This window comes from Belonocnema kinseyi, chromosome 2 (genome assembly GCF_010883055.1).
Source record: "Belonocnema kinseyi isolate 2016_QV_RU_SX_M_011 chromosome 2, B_treatae_v1, whole genome shotgun sequence".
Lineage (NCBI taxonomy): Eukaryota > Metazoa > Arthropoda > Insecta > Hymenoptera > Cynipidae > Belonocnema > Belonocnema kinseyi.
The window spans coordinates 66,030,953-66,056,725 of record NC_046658.1 but is presented as its reverse complement, the minus strand read 5'-3'; the positions used below and the strand labels follow the sequence as shown (position 1 = coordinate 66,056,725).

Genomic DNA, 25,773 nt, shown 5'->3' with positions numbered 1-25,773 from the left:
CTCCAAGGAGATTATGTTGAAAAATAAAAAAAAATTTACCCAAAAAAAATTGTTTTTATACTTCATTCTAAGGACTTATTGAACTACCCTCGTAGATCAATTAGAAATTTTATGAGAATTATATCCTAGCGAAAATTGCAGATCGGTAAATTTATTTAATCCCCACTGATCGTTATCAATAGTATCTTCATCGAACATTAAATCCAAATTAATGGTCGGGAATCATAAGTGAATAACCATTATTCGGAAAAAAATGTATGAGAACGAAAAAACTGTATCATTTGTTATTTCCGTGTAATTATGAAGATTTCAGAGCAAAATTTGTAATATTTCTCCAACTGTGGGCTCTTAAAGTTTCCCGGGGGCTGTCCCAAGAGGTATTCCGCTAAAATAAAGGGCTAACTCTCAAGCCATGCGTACATTCGCGCTACATTTGACATAAAATTGATACTTTTTGTCATTTTTCTACGCGAGAAACCGACTTGAGGAAACGAATTTTTTTTAACTGCTTTGAAAACTCTCTGTAATAATAACCTTAGTGAAATTATTCTTTAGAACAGACAAGTGTCACTGCAGACTAGTATTCTTTTCTTAAAACCTCGGGAAATATAAAAAAAACCATGAATTTCCATAAGACTCTGTGCTAGGTTAATCCCTTCTTTCACTGTGTACGCTTTTGGATGGCCCCTTGAGAAACTTTGTTATATTGTTAAAAATATAAACATTCAATTTTTTCACATTCTGAAAAAGAAAGATACGTAGGACAGATTGGACAGTATAAAAAGTCAAAAAAGTAATTTTTGAAAATTTGGTGAATTAGTGCCTTATGGTTCCTGATCATTCAAATCAACTTTCCATATTTCATGTACGCTTTTAATTATAATTACTGATCTTCTAAAGTGCCCCCTTTGAATTAACAATTTTTAGATGTAATAAGATCAATGCCCTGTATATAATATCAAATTTTTAATGCAAATGTGATTTTCACTTTAAGTGCTAATGATTCCCTTTTCTTTGAAAATTGTACACCCATAGATTATAAGGGATGCAAAATGAAACTTTTCAGAGACCGGCTATATTTTATTTTCAATTTTCTTTTCAACCCAGCTGAATGCAGAGTTTTCCCAATATTGATTTAATAATATTGCTTCAATATCAGCTCAATTTAAAATTGCAATTTCTCAATGGACTTATCTCCTTTTCACACCAAACGCCTCAATTCTTTCTCATTCGTGCACTTACTGCAAATTGAAGAACGTCAGGCGATAAATACCGAGAGTGTGAAAATTGGTGGAGGATCAAGTGGGGCTTTAAGAGGGTTGGGGGGTTGAAGAGAAGTAGAGAGTGGGGAATATGGATGGGAAAATGGGGGTAGTTTCGGTAGGAGGGGTGAAGTAGTGGAAATCTAGAAGCTAGATAGAGGAACAGCGATGTGCACAGGGAAAAAGACCCTTGAGAGAAATCCCGGAATAATCCGTCCCTCCGATTCTCGCATAGTTCAACAACTTAAACATAACTCCGAAGCTTACAAGCACTGACGGATAGCTCGGCAAACATACCTAAAAGTCTGAGTTATGGCGGCTCAGTCCCTGATTTGTTTCGATATTTTACCGATTCTGCTTCGAGCTCTCGAGAGTGAATCCATCGATTTCCTCCTTTCCGGCTTCCTAGCCTTCGTTTGCGGAACCGAAGAGCAGAAGAGCATGCCTGTATCAAAATCAGACAGAAAAAGAGAGGTTTAAAGTGTACAGAAAAGGATATGAAATTCAACTGGAGTATCAATTTTACATTCTATTCATGATATATCAAATTATCTTCCTTTAGCTTCTTAGTTCACTCAGAGAAATGTCCTCTTGTGAAAAAAGCATTATCCTTGACACAAATGGGTTTTCGACTTAAATTTGGAGATTAAAGGATTTTCATTTGTCTCAAAAAGAATATGTTTGCTGCAAACATTATTCTTTTGCGACATTCTTCATCTAATCTTCAAACCAAATAATTTTTTATAAATAAAAAACAAGAAAGCTGTACGTATGCACCAAAACAAAAAAGGCAAGAGAAAGATACTTTTGTTTTAAGAAAACTTTTTCTCTAAGTGGTTCCCTAAAGTTAAGTTCCCTTTCTATTATTTTCATCATGAAGAAACAAAATACTAGAGTCGATAAGAAAGGTTTAACGATTCGACGATGTCCATAACAGAAATTTGCAACCAGAAGTAGCCTCGGTTATCTGCTAGAAAGTGTTGTAGAACTTCTAAGTTAAAAATATTGGAAAACAATTTTCTTAATAGAAGAAAAGCAACAAATGTCCCCTTCTTTTAATTCCATTATGCTTTTTCCTTTCGACTCCTCTGTGGTTTCTTTGTTCATATTATTAGGAATGAATTCAACACTGCTTGCTCGATGGCATACATGGAAAATCGGAATGTGAAGCGAGGAAAGACATAAATCAAAGAGACGGATACGGGAACTCGATTTTCCTCCCTTATCCCAAAGATACGATGTAAATCTTTTGGACAACATATCATGTCTAAGCCAACCCTTGTCTCATCCCCGACTCCATTTTTACTACCTTCACCCTTCGAACATGTATCTTTTTTCTCGCTCGTACGAATACGAATGAGTATTATTGAGGGGTGCAATTCTCATTTTTCACCACAGGTGAATCTTTCACTTAATTATATATTGTGATACTTATTATTATTATTTAGGTAATAACAAAAAATTAGAAAGTATTAAATATATTGTGCCCGATTTATAGCATACTTATATATCTTTCACTCTTCGTAAATAATTAAATAAATACTTCCGATAATTCCGATTATACTTATATCTAATCTTATTTCACTCACAGAACTTGTTTTGATCTCTCGATAAAATATCGTGCAAATTACTATAGACCCTCGAACGTTTACACTTAAGTATAGACTTTGAAACATACGACATTGATCACATTATCGATATATCGGTTATATCTCAGAAAATTAATCTCTTGACCGAATTAGGCACTTAATTGGTCGATTAGATCATGACACATGATCACTCTTAATTGGAATATCGAGTCACTGATTCTCTTCAAACCGGGACAAAATGATTTAATCTTTCATAACTAAAAGCACACGTTCGCGAAAATGTTCTTTTACGAGTATTTAATATAAAAATAAATGTAATAATACCAATTTTATGTTCTCATTTTCAGGTAAAGATCTGGTTCCAAAATAGAAGAATGAAGTGGAAAAGAAGCAAAAAAGCTCAGCAAGAACCACGTACCAGCGGGAAAGTTGATGACACCGGAAATTCGCGAAGTTCGGATCGTGACATCGGAAATGATGTTTCACTAAACGTGTCTGGCACAACCGAAGATTCGAGAGAAACCTCCCAAGAGAGTTCGAGAAACGTTTCTGAACTTCAGGAACCCCTTTATCGTCCATATGTAGTGTAAATTTGATACAAAGTACATTAAAAAAGAAAATCTAAAAATCTCGGTTTGAAATAAACCAATTTAGCAAAATGTACGATAATGAATGTGTGCTCAATAACAAGAACTCGGTGTAAAAATGTTATTGATATAGAAAATTCCGTTTTCCGTTAAAATTTTTAATTTTTTTAATACATGAATTTGGTAAAAATGAGAACTTTCAAATTCAGATTTATTGCTACATGATTTTCAAAATAGTTCTGAAAGTTTAAGATTTATTTGTATAAATATCTTTATTTAATCAAATAAAAGATGATACTTTTGGCCAAAATGATTATATAGAAACGAATTAATTTCTAGTGATGTATTCAAAATGATTTCGAGAAAATTCGAGATTTTCTTCAAACATGTTCAGGTCAACATAAAACTTCATAAAGATCGAAAATTAAAAAAAATGCAAGATCTCGAGTCCAAAATCTCGAAACTTTTTATTCAAGATTCTTGATCTCCATACAGTATTGAATTTACTTGATCATATTTCAAGAAAATCTCAACATTTCTCGAAATTTTCTCGAACGCATCACTATTAATTTCTTTCAAATTAAAGTGAAGAAAAATTGTTCTGGTATAATACCGTAAAAATCAGTGAATTATAAATATTATTGTCGCAAAATCCAATGACATGTAAATAATTAGGTATAATTTAATAGTGATGTATATAAAAGAATCGCGTTTGGTCACAGACATGCATAATCCTAAGTAAGTAAAAATGTTGAAGAATGTGTTTTAAAAATGAAGAACATAGGTGGAAAATGATCTGAATAAAAATAGACTACATTGAAAATTCAAAATCAATTTTATATCATTTATATTCTTCAACTGATTATAGTTATTATTGTATATATTCTTTAGAAAGATTGTGGAAAAACTAAATGGTGGCAGAACAGAACTAGATGAGCAAAATTTTTCAGAAAATGGGTTATATGCAAAAAATATGACTTTTTTCTCGAAGTAGAATAATTTGTTTGTATCAAACGTTTTTTATTTTTATAAATGTTCCTCATATCTCGGTTGCAAGTCTTTTTTTTTGCGAAAAATTTAAATACGATTTTCAGTCGATACCGAAAAGGATTTTCAAAACGTGTGAAATTAAAATCACAAAATTCCTGATCATTTACTCAGAATTAGTTCACTTTTTTTAGATCGAAACTTTTTATCCTCATTCAGAAACTCAGTAGTTTAAAAATAATTTTGTATTTGTTATTGCTGAGGATTATATTTTTGATCGCAATCCGCAACCTAGCCTCTTTCAATTTTTAGTTAGTTAGTTACTTCTATTTTATCTTTAAATAGTGATTTCGATTTTAATGAATTTTTTTTTTCACTTTTCTGAAAAATTCCGATTTTATTAGATATCTGGTTCTGTGCTGTCGCCCTTCAACTAATGAAAAATCCTGTATCATTGAATTAATTTTGTTATTTTTTGTTATATATTACTCTTTTGCTTAGAAACTTTTTTTACTGTATTAGAAGTTCAGAAATAGTTGTATTGTTTCTTTCTTACAAATTGTATATAATATTACTAGTCAATGAATTAATTTTCTTCGTTTATTAAATTCATTCTTCTTAAATGTCATGCTAACCGCATTTCCTGTGATTTTGTTTTGTTTTAAACGCATACAGTACACCTAGAAAATAAATGAAATAGTTATATAGATACCCTAAATTTAACGTCTGGAGCAAATATTTATGATATGTGAAATGCGTGTATATAATTATATATAAGTGCACGAATAAGATAGCGAATGTGATGCAAAACTTAATACATAATATATTGCAAGAAGTTCCTAAATAAATTTAAAAAATTTAGTTCTAAAAAGACTTTACTTTCCCTCAAATCCTCTTCATTTACCAAATTTTTATTTCTATTATAGTCTCTCTGGGTTTGTCATGAATTTCTAGATAGGAAACAAGTAGGGAGACATTATGTATGTTTTATTCTTTAAAGAAAGCATAGTTTCTTTCTTCACTCAAAAAAATTCTGGTTGAATCAAACAGAATTTTCGTGAATTCAACTAGAATAGAGTGTTAAATATGCACTTACTACAAATTCTGGTTAAAAGTATCAGAAGATTCTGGTTGACAATTTTCTGGTTAATTTTACCAGAAATGTAGGTAAATGTAACCAGAAGTTCTGGTAAGATTTACCAGCAATATTTACAAGACATATTTCTGGTAGCTTAAGAATACAACGTCTTGGTCAACATAACCAGATGTTCTGGTAAACTTAACCAGATGTTTTAGTAACATTTTAGTTACATTTTCCCAAGAAAATAATCCAACAAAAGTTTCCGACAACAAAGTGCAGCAACTATGTTCCGCTTCGTTATAATGTCGCCCCCCTATAATCTATAGGAGAAAATATGTAGAAATAAATAGCGATAGATACAACACTCAAAGCAAAAGTAGCATATTGTTGATGCGTTTTGTTTCTGAAACTATTCGTTAATACTATTTTGTTCGCGATATGCATAATATGCACGTAGATCACTTGATCCATACCCACATTCTCGAACATTCACTTTATTTATTTATTTTCACAATGTTAATATACTAGAGAATACTTTTCAAAGACACCCAAAAAATCTGTGCCTGGTTTAGAAATATTCCCGTGATGTTTAGACAGGTATCGCGTAATTTCTTCTTATAAAACAACTAAACTGACGGTTTACTATAATTATTTATACTTACATAATTGGAAATACAATTAACAAATCGCGATTGTTCGAAAATTGGACATTTACGTTAAAGCGTCAATTCACACATACAGCAAAATGACATGAGACAGAAGACAGATTTCTGGAAATCGACACAAGATCGCGACACTTCTGTTACCAGAAATGTTAACCACAACAGTTTTAACCAGAAAAAATCAACTAGTGTTCATTAACTAGAATTTTCTAGTCATATTAACCATAATTGCAGATTAAAATAACTAGAAATTTTTTAACTAGGCGCGTCTAGTAACTTTAACTAAAACTTTTTTTGAATGTTCATTAATATTATTTTCTGTTTTTCAAGCTATGAAAAAATAGATATATTTGGATTTATAAATTTAATAGAGTCTTCTAAATAGGAGAAAAAACGATCATTTTTAAAAAGAGAAGTGCGTAAGTACGTCTTGCAATTCACAGTCCTATTTGTATTTATGACATGCTAATCTCCAGTTACGAATTCAGCAAAGCTCGGTGTGCTGGTAGACGAAACCAAAAACCGGAAGCTGGGGACCACTCGCTCGGAAATACCACCAAAGAAGAAAAAATAAAATCAGCAGTGATATTTGAAGAATACAGATCAATGCCTTTACTCCTTCCCTCAGTCTTTTTATTTAAAAATACTTTGGGCTTACCTGTCGGGAAATAAAACTAAACAAATTTTATATAAAATACATTTTATAAATTATTCAATGCTTGAGGTTTAGAAAATTTGTAACCAAATGATTGAAACTTCATTTTGCTTCCAAAACCAGATTTGTCAGCTAAAATAAATTTCACATTCTGCTCTGAATTGCATTGAAATAAGTTTTGGACATTCTTTAAATTAATTCCAATCAAAATAATCTTTTTTTCTAGAGATAAATGTAATATTGATAAAGAAAGAGCGACATGGCACTGAGCCAGATCACCTCATCTGAACGCGAAGCAAACCCCAGTCAGCAGATAAATCTCTTATTTCCATTGAAAGAATGTAGAATAGGAATAAAGAAAAAAATTGTATTGATTTATCTAACAGACAGTACACTTTGATAATTAAATTTTCAGAAAATAATTTTTTTATTTTAGGAAAGATAATTTTTCACCATTTATTGTACGATCCATGTATTTTAGAATTATTAGGTTTCGATTATGCTTTGAATTTCCAATACAACAATTTCGCTGCACCAGAAATAATGGAATTATTCAGAGGCTAACATTATTATTCCAATTGCGGACGCTAATTTTTCGAAATTGAATGCGAATCACCTACATGTAGCGAATCGATATCAACCCGTTCCTAAATTACATGCCATTTGGACACTCGGTTTCGGTGCCATGAAATATATGCTGCAGCAATATGGTAATTTGACAATTAGACATAACGCATTACTAGAGGTAAGGAAAATCAGCAAAAAAGGGTGCGAAACTCAATTTCGATACCACTTTTCATAGTTGAACTTTAGAATCCCTAAAAGTTATTTATGTTTATGAAATTGGTAGAATTACGTTAATTCAACGAAAATTGTATTGACAAAAACTTTTCATCTAGAGTAAAAAAAACTTTCAAATAGTTTTAATCAGCTTTGGAATAAAAACACGAATTTTAATGAGGACCATGGAGAATAAATATGTATTTTAGTTGCTTTATATAACTTTTTTAATCATTATGTACCTGCACCGAAATTATTATTTTAAATTTGACTTCTTTTGTATATTTTAAAACACGAATTGTATTTATCATAAAATAATAACACTAAAATAACTACTATAGAATTTAATTTACATTTAAAAACCTTCAACGCATGTGTTTAAGAATTTATAGTTAATAGTTAGATTAACCTAAATTGTTAAATCCTCTGTTCACCAACATTTTTCATGTACCCGGCAGTTACCATCATGGGTCAATTGGATCACAGAGGAACCAATATTTTTGTTGCCGATAAAAAATGTTCAAATTTGTTATTTTTAGACGCACAGTAGTGATATTCTGTACATAAATATTTGATGTACATTTTTTTTTAAATATTGAAAAATATTTTTTAAAAATGCTAAAAAAATCTGTGAAAATGAGTGTTTTCCCTTTTTTATCGGGTATTCTGCTATTTTTGATGCAACTAAAAAAAATACAGTTTCAAGTGCTAGCTATTAATTTATCATGCAAAATATAAAAAATAATTGGCTAGTCATTTATGGATTTGCATGTGCACGCATGGGCGATGGACAACCTTGCACGTAGCCAACTGTGCACGTCGATGGTCGCACGGACAACTCTGTGCACGTTCATCTGCGTACGACTAAGTGCACAAATGGACTTCTGTGGACTTGAAAATGTACAGATGACTGTTTCCGAACTGTGCATGTGCATAGATGTCACTTACCCACCTGTGCACGTGTACAGATATTTTTCGAAATTTCCACGTGCACAGTTGCCACCATCGACATGCACAGTTAAGCAATTGTAAAGTTGCTACGTGCAAAGTTGCCTTCAGCCCTGCATGTATAAGGCAAGTTTTCTCGAATATATATATTAGATAAAATAATATAATAATATAATAGAATATATAATACTTTGTGGAAACTTGCCTTATGTGTAAGCGGAGTAAAATGGATGTTCAATAAATTAATAGTAGCTACTCAAAGTAGATAGTACCACTAAACGTGCCTATATTAACAGTTAAAATCGAATATCTCCATCAGACATTAGGCTTAAATATATTTTTATGTTAAACTGACAAGTCTCAGATGTTAAAATCGTATAGGGAAACAAGCCAGACCACTGTCGGCCACATAATGAAGCTTATAGTTAATGTCATTCGATACTAATTTGTATCGTATGTGAACATAAGGAAAATGTTTACCCCTACCGGGAAAAAAGGAGTTAATTATGAAAAAAATGAGAGAGGGACTTATAGGAGAAAGTATAAGGGGGGAGCGGTGGATTTTTATATTAATCTTGAATTCCTATATTGCTTATTTAACTAAAATGTTCGTTAGGGAACACTGATCCGATCCAGTTCGCTATTCGATCTCTCTAGCAATCACCCCGAACGAAGAGTTCATCAAAGTCATCATGTATCATGGATCACACAGAAATACGAAAAATTATTGATAATCACGTAGTAAGAACCATTCACTTTACTTTAATCACATACACTAATTAAAGCTCTCTACGTTAGCCCATAAATGCCCAAGGTCATACACACATTTTTTCATACAAGCTCTTGTATTTCTATGACTTTTTATGGCTTTTTGACTACGGGTCTCATTCATACATTCCCAACATTGTTTCCTCGGTCTGTCTCGGGGTATGTTACCAATTTCATTTCTAAATATAGCTGTTTTTTCAGTCATTCCTCTTTTATTCTCTCAACATGCCTAAACCATCTCAAAAAATTTCTGTCACTCTTGTCAAAATGTATTTTCTCTACGCCACGTTCTTTGAGAATCCTCTCATTACTTTCTTGCCGATTAGCGTTTTACCGCTTAGATTCCGCAGGAATTGCATGCTAACCGGGTTGATTTTACCCTTATCCTTTTCTTGGTGGGTCCGGATCTCGATACCGCACAGCACGGTGGGTGCAAGTACAGAACTAATGACTGCAATTTTAGCTTCATATTTTATATTTTCACTTATAGTAATAGCTTCTACACTGCTGAACCTATTCCTACCCTCATTTATACGCTTCAGTATTAAAGGAACTTCCAAGATACTCGTAATTCTCAACTTATTCTATCCTCTCTTTATCTAAGGCAATACTGCAGGCTGCTTTCTTAAATTTCTCATCAATAATAATTTTTTATATATTTACGTTAATTACAAGGCCCATATTTTTCATGTTAGCATTCAATCTGCTCAATATTCTCTGCAAGCTCGCGAATGATTCTGCCGTAACAATCTTATCATCTGCAAATTTGTCCTGACATTCTCACCTTATTCTTAAAAGAGGGCTATTCTTATACATTTATTCATGAATATAATGAATAGCTAAAAGGACATAACACATCCTTGCTTTGTACTTGTAATTGTAAATTTATGTTAAATTTAAAAAAATCACATTCATTGTACCAGCAGCAAATTTTGCAGACGTAACCTTTACTATGCCGATGCATGTGGACAAGAAATACTTTTTCACTATTAGAAAATCATAATTATACGCTAAAACATTTTCAAAGTAGCTTTTGACTTCTGTAAATTAAATTGAATATGATTAATGATTATTCAACTTTTCCTTACCATCAAAGAATCATTGCTGTGTTTTTAACTGTTATCATTTTGGTACTGCTTTTGGTATTCAAAATATTCAGTAAGTTGCTTTCCCAACAATTGGCGTCCTTACACAACGTTGTCAAATATCACGTCAATTTGCGTCAATAAGTTGATGCACATCAGGCCAAAATTAATTCTTATACAGGGTTGACACGCTGGGGCTTACCAAAATATATGCAAATCCGCATTCACTCTCATAAGAATAGCATTAGTGTGTAAGTATGTGTACATACTTTTTGGTAAGCCCCAGCACGTCCACCCTGTATATTACTCAGAGGTTAGTTTTCAGTTAATTATATATACAAGGTTGTGAGAAATTCTTATATTTTGCAGAATCACGCGGAAATTATACAAGTTTAACAGAGAAAAAACAAAAGAAAAAACAAAAGTTAAAGATAATTTCTGCTTTTTTTTATCTTGCCAGGGTAATATTTCGCCTTATAATCGCTCCATTTTTATACGATATGTAGCGGAAATAACGAAGCCAGCATTATCTATCATCGTTTAATTTCATTAAATTGAAGAGAACTGGGAATTCCCATGTGTCAGTTGCTTTCTGCGCTTTTTGCTAAATGGTATTTAATAAGTTTCGATTCGTCTAGAATAGAGTACAATAGTCTACAATAGTGCAAATATGTGTTTTTTCTATTAAATGATAAATATGCGGCATATGAAATTTAATAAACATAGTATCTTAATGGCGATTTCGTGTATTGAGATTAAAAATATAATATACAAATATATATATTAAATGTATATGGAAATTTTACACATTTTTAACAGTTTAGATATTTAAAAAAAGTGTAAATTTCAATGTTTACTCAAATTTTCAATAACTTTTGTGGTAACCAATATTTTTTAATGTTCTTGGGCTCATTTTAAAGTTATTCTTCCACAGTATCGAAAGAGCGTTATGAGCGTTAATCTGAATAAAATCCTATTGTAGTGCAAGAACTTAAGGTTATTATATGCTAATAAGCTTTTGTGATACTGTGCAAAAATAGCTTTAAAATGAACCTAAGAACATGACAAAATATTGATGATTACGTAAATTATTGAAAATTTAAGAAAACTTTGAAATTCACACTATTTTTGCAATATATATTTAAAAAATAGTAAAATTGGCTTCATCCTGGGCTCATTTTGTACAGAATGTACGGAATTTTCTGAGCATTCCATCCCTTAGAGAAAATAAATTTCAGCTATGACATAATTAAAATTAATAGAACTTTATCAGTCATAAAAAAGAGGCGTACGGAAACTTTCGACCGCAGTGTACATTTGAATTCTGGCACTTGATTTCATGTTTTCCACTAAAGTATTACAGAAACAATTGCCAAATGTAAGTTACATGTTTTCTTGTTTTTCTCACAGTTTATTGCACGCAGATTAGAATAATACTGCATGGACGTCTCTGTGTGTGTGCAGAAATGTTTAGAAACAAATAAAATAGGAATGTGAAAACATGTACGTGCGTATACAGATACTTGTACATCCTCATATAGAATGAAACACATAGAAATGCAGAGGTTTACGAATACAGTTTCACGCACGAGTACAAGAGGAGCAGTAGAATCGCTAAATGTAATTCGGTTAAAAGGGTTTTAGCAATACAATGCATATAAACATGAGTACTCTGCCTCCTGACTCCCTTTGGCTCTCGAGTCCTGAGTCGAAGTCCTCTCTCACCCTCCTGTGTGTCAGGAATCGTGACTTTAGGGATAGAAGGAAGACCAGGAAAGAGTCACATCGTTGGATACAATTCTCTTTCCTCTAAGGGTTTAACCGAGCTATAACGTTTTCAGGATAGGTTCAGGCTAGGTTAGCGAGGATTGAGGATGGATCGTTGAAATGGATTGTGAAGAGACGTGGAAGCGAGGTGAGGGCGCGGAATTTGTTAGCGGGGGCTGGGTTTGTTGGACAACGATTTTGATGAAAGTTCACGGGTGAATGGACCAGGATCTCGAAGGGATGGCGCGGCGCCGAAGGCGTTCATGGCATTCGCGGAGCAACTTTTGCCGCTTCGCTGCTAGCTATGCACTTACAACGAGTTCGAAACTGTTCGTGAAGCTAGAAGCTCCTTTTCAAAATGATGCTGTAAGTAAACGAATTTCCAGGTCTGATTGCGAGACCGAGTTGAGAGGAGGATAAGTTTGCTTCAGAATTACTATACTCTATTTTAGAGAGCTGGAATGCTTGGTGGAATTATGCAGTTGCTGCTTGAGAGGATTTTAGTCTATAATTGCATTTTGGAGTAACAGGATAGGATCACGTTAGCTGGAGGTGAGGTAGTTTTCCATAACGCCCATGCTTTTCTTTTTAGACAGGTTATACAAAAAAAAACTTTCAGATTTAAGATTGTAACAACTCAAAATTTGGATGGTGGTTTTTTTTTTATTTGAACTTTGGTATGAACTATTTTATGCCGGTATGTACAGTCAGTCTCGCATGCATATTAAAAATGCAATCAAGTAATCCGAAGCACAGAAAAGAAAACCTCTAAGGTTACAGCCCAATACGGCAGTGGCATTTTTTGGTTCATTTAAATGCGACTTTCGTGCAAACCTTTCTACATAGGCCTGTCCCAGTATGTATCATCAGTAACAGATGTATTTTATAATGCAGTCAAGTGGTATCTTCTACATGGAGAAAACTGTATGGTTGTAAGATCCATAAATATGCTTGTCACATACACAACAAATTTTAAAATAAGGGCAACTATAACTGTGGTTTCCACAACTACCTAGCTGTTTGTGCACGGGACTAGTTGTAAGATCTGCACTGTGTGGCTGCCACAAGTTTGTAATGTAGTTACCACAAACACGCTATTAATTGACGCAACCATACCCTGTAGTTGTCACAACCGTAAACCTCTACGGCGTTGTCACGCAGTAAAGACTCAGGATTTTATTAATGATATACTTTATTTTCTGATATTTAGTATTGTTAATCTGAAATCTTTACTGTCTCATACTTTAAATATTTTTTAATACAGAATATATGTGCCGTTCTTGCAGGGCACGATTTCTGTACACTCCCGAGTAAAAATGCTTCGACTTGAGTACGACTTGAATTGTCCCCAATCAAGACATGCTGAAGCCGAAAAGTCCGACTTGAGCATGTCTCATTTTTATACGGAGCCAGACTTCAATTTTTGTCTTGGAGACAAGTTTCTATGCCTTGAAGGAATAAATTTATCTCTTGAGTCGAATTTTTATAACTCCAAGGCGAGCGGTTTATGGCTTCGAGTTTATATCTGTCCTGACGAAAAAGGTCATTATGACTGTCATAAAAGCTAATCTTTGTTATGATTAAACAAACTTGTATATTTTTATACAATATACATATTCAAACAACTTAGTTACGGATTTTCATTTATATCATACTTGTTTGACGATGATACCGAAAATGTTTTTTGTTTTTACGTATTTCTAATGGCGTAGCAGATCCTTCTATAAAGTTACAATTTTTATTTGTTTGAAGGAAATGTTTAAGGTTTATACTCGTTCAAACCCATAGATTCTAAATTGTTTAATTAAAAATAACTAATTTATTAATTACGAATTTTTCATTTATCAATTTTTATCTCATTTATGAGCCGAAAAAGGTTCGACCATCTCAGCCAAGACAAAGATCGTCTTGAGACAAGTAAACGTCGTCTTAGCCGAAACAAGGCTCGACTTGATACAAGTAAACGTCGTTTTACCTGGCGTCGCCATAAAAGTAAGACGAAGGCCTATGTTTCGACTCAATTTTGAGATGCAACCAGATATCGATGTCTTGGAGACGAACTCAAGACTTGACCAATTAGAACTCAAGTCAAAGCATTTTTACTCGGACTACTTCAAATAGTCTATAACTCCTTAATTCGAACTCCGTCTAGAGGGAGCTTGGAGGAGTATGGTTGGTCTACTAAAATTTAAACTTTACTCTTAAAGAGCTTTTCACATATATCCATGTTGTTGAGCTTTTCGGCGAATATGAAAATCTAAGGGGTGGGGGGAGGTCAACTAAAATTGGATTGAATATTGTACTGCTATTGCCTTGAAACTTTCTATACATATATGTATAGAAAGTTTCAAGTCGAGTGGACATATAGAAGCGTATACAAATTGTAATTCAACATTTTACGCCAAAACACACACAGCCAAAGTCAAATAAAACCTTGTTATAAAAAATTCAAGATTTTATACCATATGATCCTACAAATTGTAATGCTTGTATTCAAGAATATTCAAAATATGTTACAGTTTGAATTGGTTAGATTATTTTACATGAATATTTTGAGAATAATTAATATTTTTTACGATTTTAAATAACTTGGAATATTAATATATATATAATATATTAATATATTGTTCGAATTCAATTCAAAATGATCAAATTTTGACCGATTTAAATGTCAAAGCATCAATTTTCAAATTCTTTACTTTTAAGCTTTCAATCTTTGTTTGTTATTTGTTAAAGGGTTACGAGTCAAAACACTCTAATTTAAAATTCTTATCATTCTAACCAAACTGTTCGAAATATCTATAGGAATTTCCAGAGATGCATCACTAAAGCTTTCTCATCCAGAAACCGTTTCTAAATTCTCATAAACGAAAAGAAATTTCAGTAACAGTAACTGCATAAAGTTTGAGTCACATGTTTCCGAAAATTCTGTTACCATTTAGTAATTTTCAGTTACTGTAATTAATCCGAAAATCCGAAATTTTCTAGTCGTCTGGCTATTATTTTATTTTTTATTTTTAAAATTTACCTCGAAAGTCACCCTTTTTAACGATTTAAATTCAAAATAAAATAATGTTCAGAATTGCAATCCAAAAGCTGGTATCAAATGCTTGGAAGTATAATTTCGAATAAAATTATTACAGAATTTGAATCTAATTCAATTTTTTAAGCTTCAGGATTATATTATGATTATTGAATATTGTTAATTCAAGCATGTTTCATCCTATTAAGATGAGGCTTTTCAATTTAAATTGTAGAACCTGAAAAATTTAAATTTAAAAAGACTAAATATAGAATATTCAAGCTCATATTTATTCAAATATTGTCGCAAATAAATAAGAAAAATTCCAGTGTTTTTGTAGATCTTTTTAAAGCTTTCAATTTGTCATTTTGCATTTGCTCTGAAATTTTTTTCCTTGAAATATTTTTTGCGCATCTCGCATGGTTCTCCTAAAAAATGCCCTTCTTATTTTTTAAACATTTTTCATGATTAAATAAAAAACTATGCATCCGATTATATTTATTTTTAAGTACAATCAATACGTTCATAAGTAAAATTGTTTCGTAATTTCTATATTTTTTATTATTTAAATTTTTTCTTTAAGGTTGGCTCACACTTTTTGACACCAGGGTTCTATATAAGAAAAGAAAATACTGTTCAATCATTTATTTATTATTTAATATAATTTATATATTATTTATCATTTGTTCATTGTATACCATGTACCATTAATTAAATTATTATTTATTTACCTCTAAATGGAGTGTCTAGATAGGGACTTACTAGGGAATCTAAAAGTTGACCTTACAAAATGTTGTAATTCTGGCCAGCCCCAGGCTGGACCGTTTGGTTTGCGACTTTCTAGTGTGATATCAAACAAGCGCCAGAAAAATGGACGATTAGTAAAGTTGATTCATTGCGTTCCTTTAATTTTAATTATATCAGAGCTAAAAAATGTCCCCTTTTAAAAGGAGAAAGCTCTCAAAATTCTGTATATAAAATGACCACAGGATCACGTCGATTTGTCTATTTATTAAATGGATATCGCAAAAGTAGTCTGTACATTTCAATGTTTCCTTACATTCTAAAAAACATTTGAAAAAATAAACATTTAAAAAATGTTTGGGCTCGTTTTAAAGCGATTTTTCCACATCTCAGAAACTTGTATCAATAAATTTTAAAAAATTATCTACTCTGCTGTGATTTGGAAGAACACTGTTAACTGGACTTCGGATAAGTCCCTTAAGCCGCTTGCCGTTACTAGTTTAAGGTAACTTATCCGATTTGCATTAAACGGTGTCGTGGGACCGGTACCTCTAGAGAAAAAGAGTTTCTCTAAGTACTTAAGGCTGTTGCTCTTGGTGGTTCGGAACCCACCTTAAACTGTAGGCCCCCCTTCCACCACCAAGTAAGTGTGTGGAGGGTGTGTAAAGGAATAGAGAAGGTGTAAGAAAAATGTAAACCCTTAGGGGACACATTAGAAGTTTCCATTCCATTTGTAAAAATTTAACTTTAAAATGAACCAAAGAAGGTTAAGAAATATTGAATATTTTGTACTTTACTAAAAATGTAAGGAAACATTTAAATTTTCACTATTTTGCAATATCTTCATTAAAAAATGGTGAAATTGGTTTTACCCTGGATTCACTTTGTACAAAATTTTAAGAGCTTTTAGCCCGTTAAAATGCCGAAATTTTAAATGAAATGTACTTCAAAATTAAGAGATCTTAATCTATTCTAAAAAAAATGAATTCATTATTTTGACCAGTAGTGTAGATATTTATGACTTTTCCCAATTAAATGATTAGAAACGATGTAATTTTATGTATTATTTAAGAATGTGATGTAAGCCTGACGAGGATGAGAGTAACATTAGAGCTAATGAATTGTGATGGTGGTGGTTCCCGGGCTGGTGGTTGTGACGTCGGTCGAAAAACGAGGAGGTGGATTCTGTGACGAGAACGTGAGGCAGGGGCATCCCTGAATTCTGATTCTGTTGGTAAACAAGTGCTCGGGTGATTCACTGCTTGTTCACTCCTATATCGGGCGTCAGTTGTTTCTTAGACACCGACGCCATTGCGCTACGATTTTACGGTCTAATGGATTTTAGGAGCCAGCCCCGGGGAACGGAAACGATCCACTCTCCAGAATAACTACTATTATTCCGACGAATTTGTCGGCAATCTAATACCTTCTACTCATCCGATGATATATACAAAATTGAGATAATATCCTTACCTAATAATGATAATGTCTCTCATAACAGTAAAAAAAGAACAATATCCTAATAGCTCCGTAAATTCTTCCACAACAATTGAAAAAGTGATCATAGTTTTGGTTTAAAATAGGAATAAAATTCACATCTCCATAACACTTCTAACGTATCATATTCTACAAAAGATAGTTATGGCTAATGGGAATATGAATGATCAACATTGAAAAATTGGGATATCCCCGTATCAATTATTAAAATTCTCCCAAACAAATGTCAACTTTTACTGTACTGTATCAAAAATGGCTTTCTCGATTATTCGGATTTGAGAGGAAAATGGAAGAAATTGTTTTAGAGATAAGAATGAGAATTTGGAGAGGATTAGAGAAACTTGGTCCACACACATCTCGTGGCAGAAGCTGTCATTAGTGCTAACAAGGTTAGCCTTGGGTTGGTAGTACCTGCCCGAAGGTAGATTCTCCGCTCTAGTCACCCCTCATCACCCAAATCACCCAACCCCTTCCCTGCCGTCTAGATACACCCACAGTTCTACCATTGTACTCCCTAGAACAAGAGGGGATAATAAGATCTGCGACAATCAACCCGACGACGAGCGTCGAGACGCCGACCCCTTGGGCGAGTGAACAATAGCGACGTCCGCCACGTTAGGTCCACGTCTCTCTTTCCATGTCCTTTTCTCTTGGGCCCTATTTCTCTCTTTTTCTCTCCTTCATGCACTTTATTCTTCTCATGCACGTTTTATCCTGTAGCTTCTTATCCAATTACGTTTTTAGTCCCTCATCCAGCTCTTTTACATCTTCACACTATTCCCTAGAAAAGAGGAAGTCTCTGCGGATATTGTGTATTTTGATTCAGAATATTTCCATTAAAATGTAGAAATGTGATTGGATAATATGTATTGATATTTATATTATCTTACGAAATCAAATTATGCGAATCAGGAAAATATCTTCTCGCATGTTAGCATTAAAAGAAAAGTAAGATATACACATAAGGAGATAAGAACTGGGGATGATGGTGGTAAATCATCTACTCAGCTATTGCTTAATCAGATAATGGATAAGGTTTTCAGTTATAGAAGATGAAAAAAGCAGCACGAAGATTGGCAAAAAGTTAAATAACGTAACTTCCGCAAGTTTTGTGGGTAAATATGATGAGAGGCAATAAATCATAGCTATAACGATAGCCCTCCATTATACTCGTTCAGTCTGATATGTCACTATACAGTAATATTACTGCTATAAGACAATGGGGAGAAACGGGACTCTTAACTCAGAAAAGTGACTCATCTTATTGTCTATATTATAAGTCAAGGAGAAAAATATTTGCTTTTTGAGGTTTCATACTTGTTCAAAATTTTATAACTGCTTCAAGTATCGTTCGGAGATATACATACGTTTGTGATAATTTTTCGAAAGACTCTAGAAATTTTAGTCTATCATGGAAAAACTTAAGGAACATTACAAATTATTCTGAAATCTTTCAGAACATTCTCAAATATCATGAAACATTCAAAACCTGACGTTTCTTCAAGTTACATTGCAAACCATTTGAGTGGAAATAATATTATAATAAAATAAATAATATTATAAGGCTCGTTTTACTCCTACCTGCGCCTGCGGCGCGGCGTACATTTAAACATTTAATAAAAACATTTAATAAAGAGAATTTGTCGACCAAATATTCATTTTTTCATTGACACTCCCTTTCATTGGGCCGGGATCATGCCAAAACCCTGAATGTCAAATTTGTGGTAAATTGCGTTTATAGGAAGTTACATATGCAGCATCCCTCATTCGGAAAAAATGTGGAATCCACAAAAAAGTAACAAAAAGTATGTGAGATGATTTAATTATTTCTGTGACTTATCATAGAGTAAGTGGAGTGTATGGAAGAGAAAGTAGGGGAAGTAAGGCGAAAGCATGTAAGAGGAAGCAGGGAAACTATGGGCCAGGAAGTTAAAAAAGTGAGGGGATATGAGGGGAGGTAAAGTCGGAGAATTGAGAAAAATGAGGTAAGAGGAAGTAAGCATGGTAAATCAGGGGGTATACTGGTAAGGGGAGTAGAAGGAATTAGGGGAGTCAGGGAATGTGAGAGTAAATGAGGGGATGGGATGTAGGGTAGGAGGAAGTAAATGAAGGGGTATATTAAGGGGAGTAAGGGCCGATGAGGGGGAAGCATCGAGGTGGGAAGTAAAGGAGGAAGAAGTAGGATAGGGTTGGCGAGGGGTAAAGTGAGGGGCGGGGAAGTTAGAAATTAGGAGAGGAAAAGTCAATTCCATTATTTAGGCATTTTTTAAGGTCAATCATTTTAATTAGGAACTAAATGATCATTTCCATAACATTCATGATCAGTTTATTTTTTAAAATAAATTGTGAAAAGAATTGCGTTGGTTGTGCATATGTCGAAAAAATAGCTTTTCACAATTTCAGTCCATTTGGTTTTAATCTCTTGTAAATTTTATTGTTTTAATAAGGCTGCAACTTCGGGGTCGAGTATAAATACCTTTTTCTTTATTTTTGCCTATGTGATACGCTATTATTGAATCAGAGTGAGCTCAAGAAGCAACCAATAAAAACTTCGAACATATCTGAAAATTAAGTACTCGGAAAGTCGAAAAAGTAGCAAAGATTTAGCAAAAAGTAGCAAAAATGTAATTCCACTCGATCGCGAAGGCGAAACCTTTAAAAAAATGAAATTAGTTTTCGAGAAATTCCTGAATTATGAATTTGTTTAAAGAAGTGAGAATGTTGATCAGCTACTTAGAAATGTTGATAAAATTATCATGGAGTTCTCAATTGTATAGACTAAATTGCAAGAATCAGATTTTTATTTATTATATTAAGAATAGTAAGAAGGATGGCTAATATTAGATAATATTAAGAAGGAACCTCTTAGGAGTAATTTTCTCCATTTCAATATTGCTTCCATTGAAATTTTTCGCAATATAACTTCAAAAAACGTCAAATTACTGAAAATGATGAAAAACACACCTTTAACAAATAATTTGTACGTTCCGTAGGACATTCGGTTAAAATAACATAAAAAACAAATTCTGGTTGCTGAATACGTAAATATTATTTATGTCTCAATAATCTGGTTGCCGAAAAAGTATGACATCTGCTAAATGAGATTCCATCTGTTTTTCTTTCATATATATGTGCAACTTGATTCGTTTTCAAGAAACGAAGAAGATCACATATGATTAGTTTTAAAACCTCCATTATTTTACCAGGTAGGGTAACGGAAGCAATTATCGAAGGGGGCCCTATTCAGCGAAGTCGGCCCTATTCTGCAGGGTCGGAGAAAAAATTCTTTCTATTTTCACTATTATTGCACGTACACCTTATTTCTTTGATTCCGAAACTTAACTGAGATTTATTTATTAAATTTTACTAGAAGAATAATAAATTTAAGTTTTAAGTTAGAATAAATCAACTGATTTCCCTAAAAACGGTTCCCCTCGATAACTACACTGTAAGAAATCAAAAAGTGTTAATAATTAGAAGTTCCAATCATTGTTGCAATTTCACGACTTTTAGGCTGACATTATGACACGGCGTTGCAAAAGTACAGTTTCTGCTTGCGAATCTGTTACTTCCAAAGTAGATAATAAATTGACCTAGTTTCAGAGTGTTGGAGTTTTTGACGCTAATAAAAGTACAGAAACTGGTGCAAAGTTCTTCTTTTCAACGTAACCTTATATCTTGCAATTTGATCATTTATAACGTGGCGTCCTCGCACAGGTCCTAAAGTAGTAAAATCACAAGTAACTGTAATATTTAAAACATTCAATTTTTAATATTTAGAATATAGTGAAACCCTTCAATAGCCCATTCTTCTATAGCCCTTCCGAGAATTGACGCCGCGCCGCAGGTTGCTGTAAAACGAGTTGCGCGGAGTCTGCGGTTGTCACTCAGACAAGCACTCAAGAGTAAACAAACAAAAGCCGAGCGGGCTAAGATGAGTTAGTTCCCACCTTACACCTCAGCCTCAAAATCGGCGCTATAGAAGAGTTTCGCTATGATTTGGTTTGTCTATGCCTGATCTTATAATTAAAAATTTGTAATCGTTTGGCATTTTTAATTGTATAGTATTAGATTTTCACAAGGCTTTATGTCATTAAAAAGTTTCAAGCTTGAATAATAATTTACTGAAATGAACTTGTAGATTTAACTATACAAAAAATATTACAGATTGAACTATTTTTAAATTTAAACATTAAAAATTGTGGTATTTACAGGTGAAGTAGTGCAAAATTGAACTGATACATGCGGGATTATCACAACAACTTGTTTTCCTTCCCCAAGGACATACATTTTTTTATATTTTCTCCTTTCTGAAATATTTTGAGTTATGGCCATAAATTTCTATAATTTTGTCAAATTTTGTATTCTATATTCAAGTCAAAAGTTTATTTTTGGTCCTTATATCAAGTTTTCTAACTGATAACGGCATAATATCTCATATAACAATATGGACGTTTTATTACATTTTTGTATATCAAAGAATAAGAGTTTAAGTTTAAATTTTCAAATTTTTTTAAACAGAATTTTAAATGCTAAAATTAAGCAATTATTAAGTTTAAAATTAAGCAGTTTAGGAGCCTGGATTTTAAACTGTTATGTTTCAAATCTCTGCATTTTTACTTATTCAAACACTGATTTAAACACTGAGCATATCAAATATAATCTTATATAAACTTAAAATACTCAGTGTTCAGAAAACTTCCACTTTGAATGGTTTAATTTGCAATTCAGTCTCAATACTTTAAATAAAAAAGGTTTAAATTTGAAAACTTAAACTTTGAGTCTTATTGACTGGTGTATTATCTTTTAACCAGGAAATGATTCCAAATTTTTCTTCAATTTTAGTGGCTACCTTGCGAATAATGAAAAAAGTTGATTGTACGTCAATCATTAGTGGAAGAAATAAAGTGATACTCTAAACCTTAGGGTTATCGAATATAACATCACTGGCATTGATGTAAATTTACTGTTCAATTTAGAAATTTTAGTTAATAAAACGTTTTTTTATCATAAGATGAACTTATTTGAATAAAAAATTGAGACCTCTTTCTGATAAACAAATTTTTTGTCTATAATAATATTTTTTAATTGTTTAACTTTATTTAATTAATAGCAGCCTGGAATTTTTTGAATAATAAAATGATACTTTAATCGCTTTTCTAAAGCTTCACATTTTTCAAATATTCGTTTGTTATCTGTTTTAATCTTAACCGTTTGCAAAACCTATAACCATTTATAAAATGTTTACTACAATAAATAATCCAACAGCGAATAACAAAAAACAACATTTTTGCTTCTTTCACAAATATAAAATCAACTTATTTATTTTTATCGTGTATCTGATTTTATATTTTCAACATTCAATATTATTAGCACATTTTTTATTGTAGCACCACTTTCATCTGGTAAGAATTATTTAGAAAATTTTTATTGACATACTTTCGTAATAGGTACTGTTTTTAAAATTCATATTTCTCCAAACAAGTGAATAACTGTCTTTAAATCACTCCCGCCAGGCGAAAATGCTGCCATCACATGCCAAATTCCAAGTACCCCATTGGAAAAAATGGTGTAGCTGTTGCAACCAGAAATATATTGCTGGGGAGATATAGCTGAATTTGCAATAAAGTTTAGGTAGAACTGCAAACTAGATAGCTAAGACATATTAAACCGTATGTCTCCTGCAGACAGAAAATTTGGGATATAATTCTATCCTCATTTGCTAAACATTCTAGCAGTAATGATCAAACAAAATATTTCCTATAATTAGTTTGTTCATACAGCTAATCCGTATAGACACAGCAGCTATATAGCTTCACCTAGAAAATTTAGATTCTGTGGCCATACGAGTATTGTAATATTAGAAATTTATATTTACAAATAAACATGAACTCAAAGTAATTTTTTATTAATTAATATATAAAAATATTTATTAGCTATTAAAAATTCTAACCTAAAATAATTGAAACGTCGGTTTTATGCCTATTAGGTATTTTCACCGCAACCACAAGCTAACTTCACTTTGTCAAAATCTGAGGAGAAAACAAGGGATCAAATGCATGGAACAAAACATTATTTCTGTAATATCTTTGTAATTAATAATTATTATCATTTCATTATTTCATTAAATAGTAATTAAAAAATAAAAACTATTTTTCAAACACACTTATACAGAAAAAAGTTAGCTTTTACGAAGATATTAGCAAAATCGGGTAAAAATTAACTGAATCCCATGCATTTGGTCCCTTGTTTTTCCCTCAGCAATCATCGAATTGAAATTAGCTGTTGATTGAAGTGATAAAATCTAATAAATTGAAAGGCATTTTCAAAATTACCGCCTTGCATTAGTTCGCACAACACTAACGCCCGGCCTTTCCGTAAATACAAGAAGATCCTATCTCGTGTCTTGTGGCTTAGGAGATTTAAAACATGAATATTTTAAACATTCAACGACAATGATAGAGTCGATTACGGAAATAAAAGATGTTTTGATCAGTTGGAACCTCGACAATCATATTGAAGCTTTCAAAGGTAAGTGAGTATTCTTTTATCAGTGAAAGTATAAACTTCAAAATTTTTTTTACAACTTTTTTCGATACGCCCTATTGTGCATATTGATACGCATTGATTATAACTTGTTATTTTCAATTTAAGGTTTTAAATTATAAAGTCATATACGCTTCTAATAATAAATAAGGATTTAAATATTTATAGATAAGGTTGATATATTTTTGCTTCATCATACCTAGAAATATATCGGCGTAGTAGCTACAAAAATTATAGGCACTTCAGCCAGAAAACGCAGCTAGATAAGCTGTCAAGTTTAGCTATATTTTTCAATTAGAATGTCTAGCTAAAGCTGAATAGGCCTGACACCTATACTTGTTTAGCAATACAAATATAGGTATGAAAGCTAAATTTTTAAGGTACTGTACCTATATTTGGTCTGCAAGAAAATCTGTAAAATATAATTAACTATTTAGGAACACGAAATCCAGCAATACTTTCTAGCTAGGATAGCAAGAATTCTAGGTAACATACCGAAACATTTTTTTCAGTGCCATTTGAAACACTTCGAAATGCAAAATGCGCAATCGCTGTCAATTATTTTGGGACAATTAAGAAACACGATTCGAGCTGATTGAGATATTAGTTCTATCGTTTTTTATTGGTCTCAATTGATTATTTTTAGAAGGGATCTTATTGTCGTAAAAATACAATAATCTGCTAATTTAAAAATCATTTTACTCTTATGAAATCTAGCCCAAAGATTATATAACCTACATGTTAAATTCCAGACTGACAGTGAATATTCATTATTGTCCGTAAAAACGTTTCTTTGAAAGTCGATAATAATCGGAGTAGTAAAATTATCATAATTTTTTTTCTACCGTGTCATGCTTTTTGCGATTTTTCTTGGCACCTGTTAGAGCCATTTAAATTTTTCGTGAAAAAGTACTGGGGAAATAACGTTTAGTAAAGATTTAGAGAGTGAGAATGTAATCTATGTTTTATTTTCATAAGTAGTAATAGTTTATCATGGTCAGCCAGTAAGAAAAAATTGTATACCTTCCTGATTGGAATATAGAAAAATTGTATGGACCGATTATTTGTGTTTTGGGATTTTTGTGCTTTGTCTATTTCATTAAAAAAATTATGCTCTGCATCGCAGTTTAGGTTCGCCAATAAAATAATGTTGAGAAACGACATAATACATAAAAGAGCTTGCTCCTTTGGTGCGTACAAATTTTATTCCGATAAATACGACCATTTCGATATCTATGCATTTTTAGAAGGGGTCTAGAATCCTCAATCTAATTCCATGTGAGAATTCACCCCTTATACCTAATTAGTAAATATTGCATGATCAGATACAATGTACACTCCTACCAATTCAAAATGAAACTGGAGTCAACTGAGAACAAAGGGATTAAAAATCAGCTTGTTTTGGAATGCCCATGGAATGATCAATGCGGGTTATCGAATATTAGGAAAATGTAATGAAGGCAATAAAAAGTTGCGAACTCTGCCAAGTGTAAAATCTTGCAGAGAAGCTGATCGACATCCCAAGGGGTAGGAAGAGAAAAGGGGATGTGGAGAGAAAATACAGGATGGAGTGGCGGACCAAACGGGGCTGATTGTGTGTAAGGGTTTGGGAGGAGTAAGGAGAAGCCGATTCGCGACTGGAGGGCGATGCGATGCTGCGGTAGTGGGTGAAACGAGCTCAGAGCGACGTGAGGACGAGGTTGAATAGGGGGGAATGGGGGTGAAACTGGGAGACCAAGCTGGAAGGAGCTAACCGCATCGTAATCAACGTAAAATGGCGTCGAGAACAGAGA

General features: G+C 32.5%; 1 protein-coding gene across 1 annotated transcript in view; it reads left to right on the top strand.

Moving 5' to 3' along the window:
- Positions 1-3,566, top strand: part of LOC117182698 — a 35,617-nt gene extending 32,051 nt beyond the window's left edge. Inside the window, exon 3 of the mRNA XM_033375803.1 lies at positions 3,199-3,566. Coding sequence (XP_033231694.1) covers positions 3,199-3,441 — 243 coding nt within the window. The 3' untranslated portion in view covers positions 3,442-3,566. The remainder of the gene's footprint in view (positions 1-3,198) is intronic.
- Positions 3,567-25,773: the final 22,207 nt, after the last annotated feature.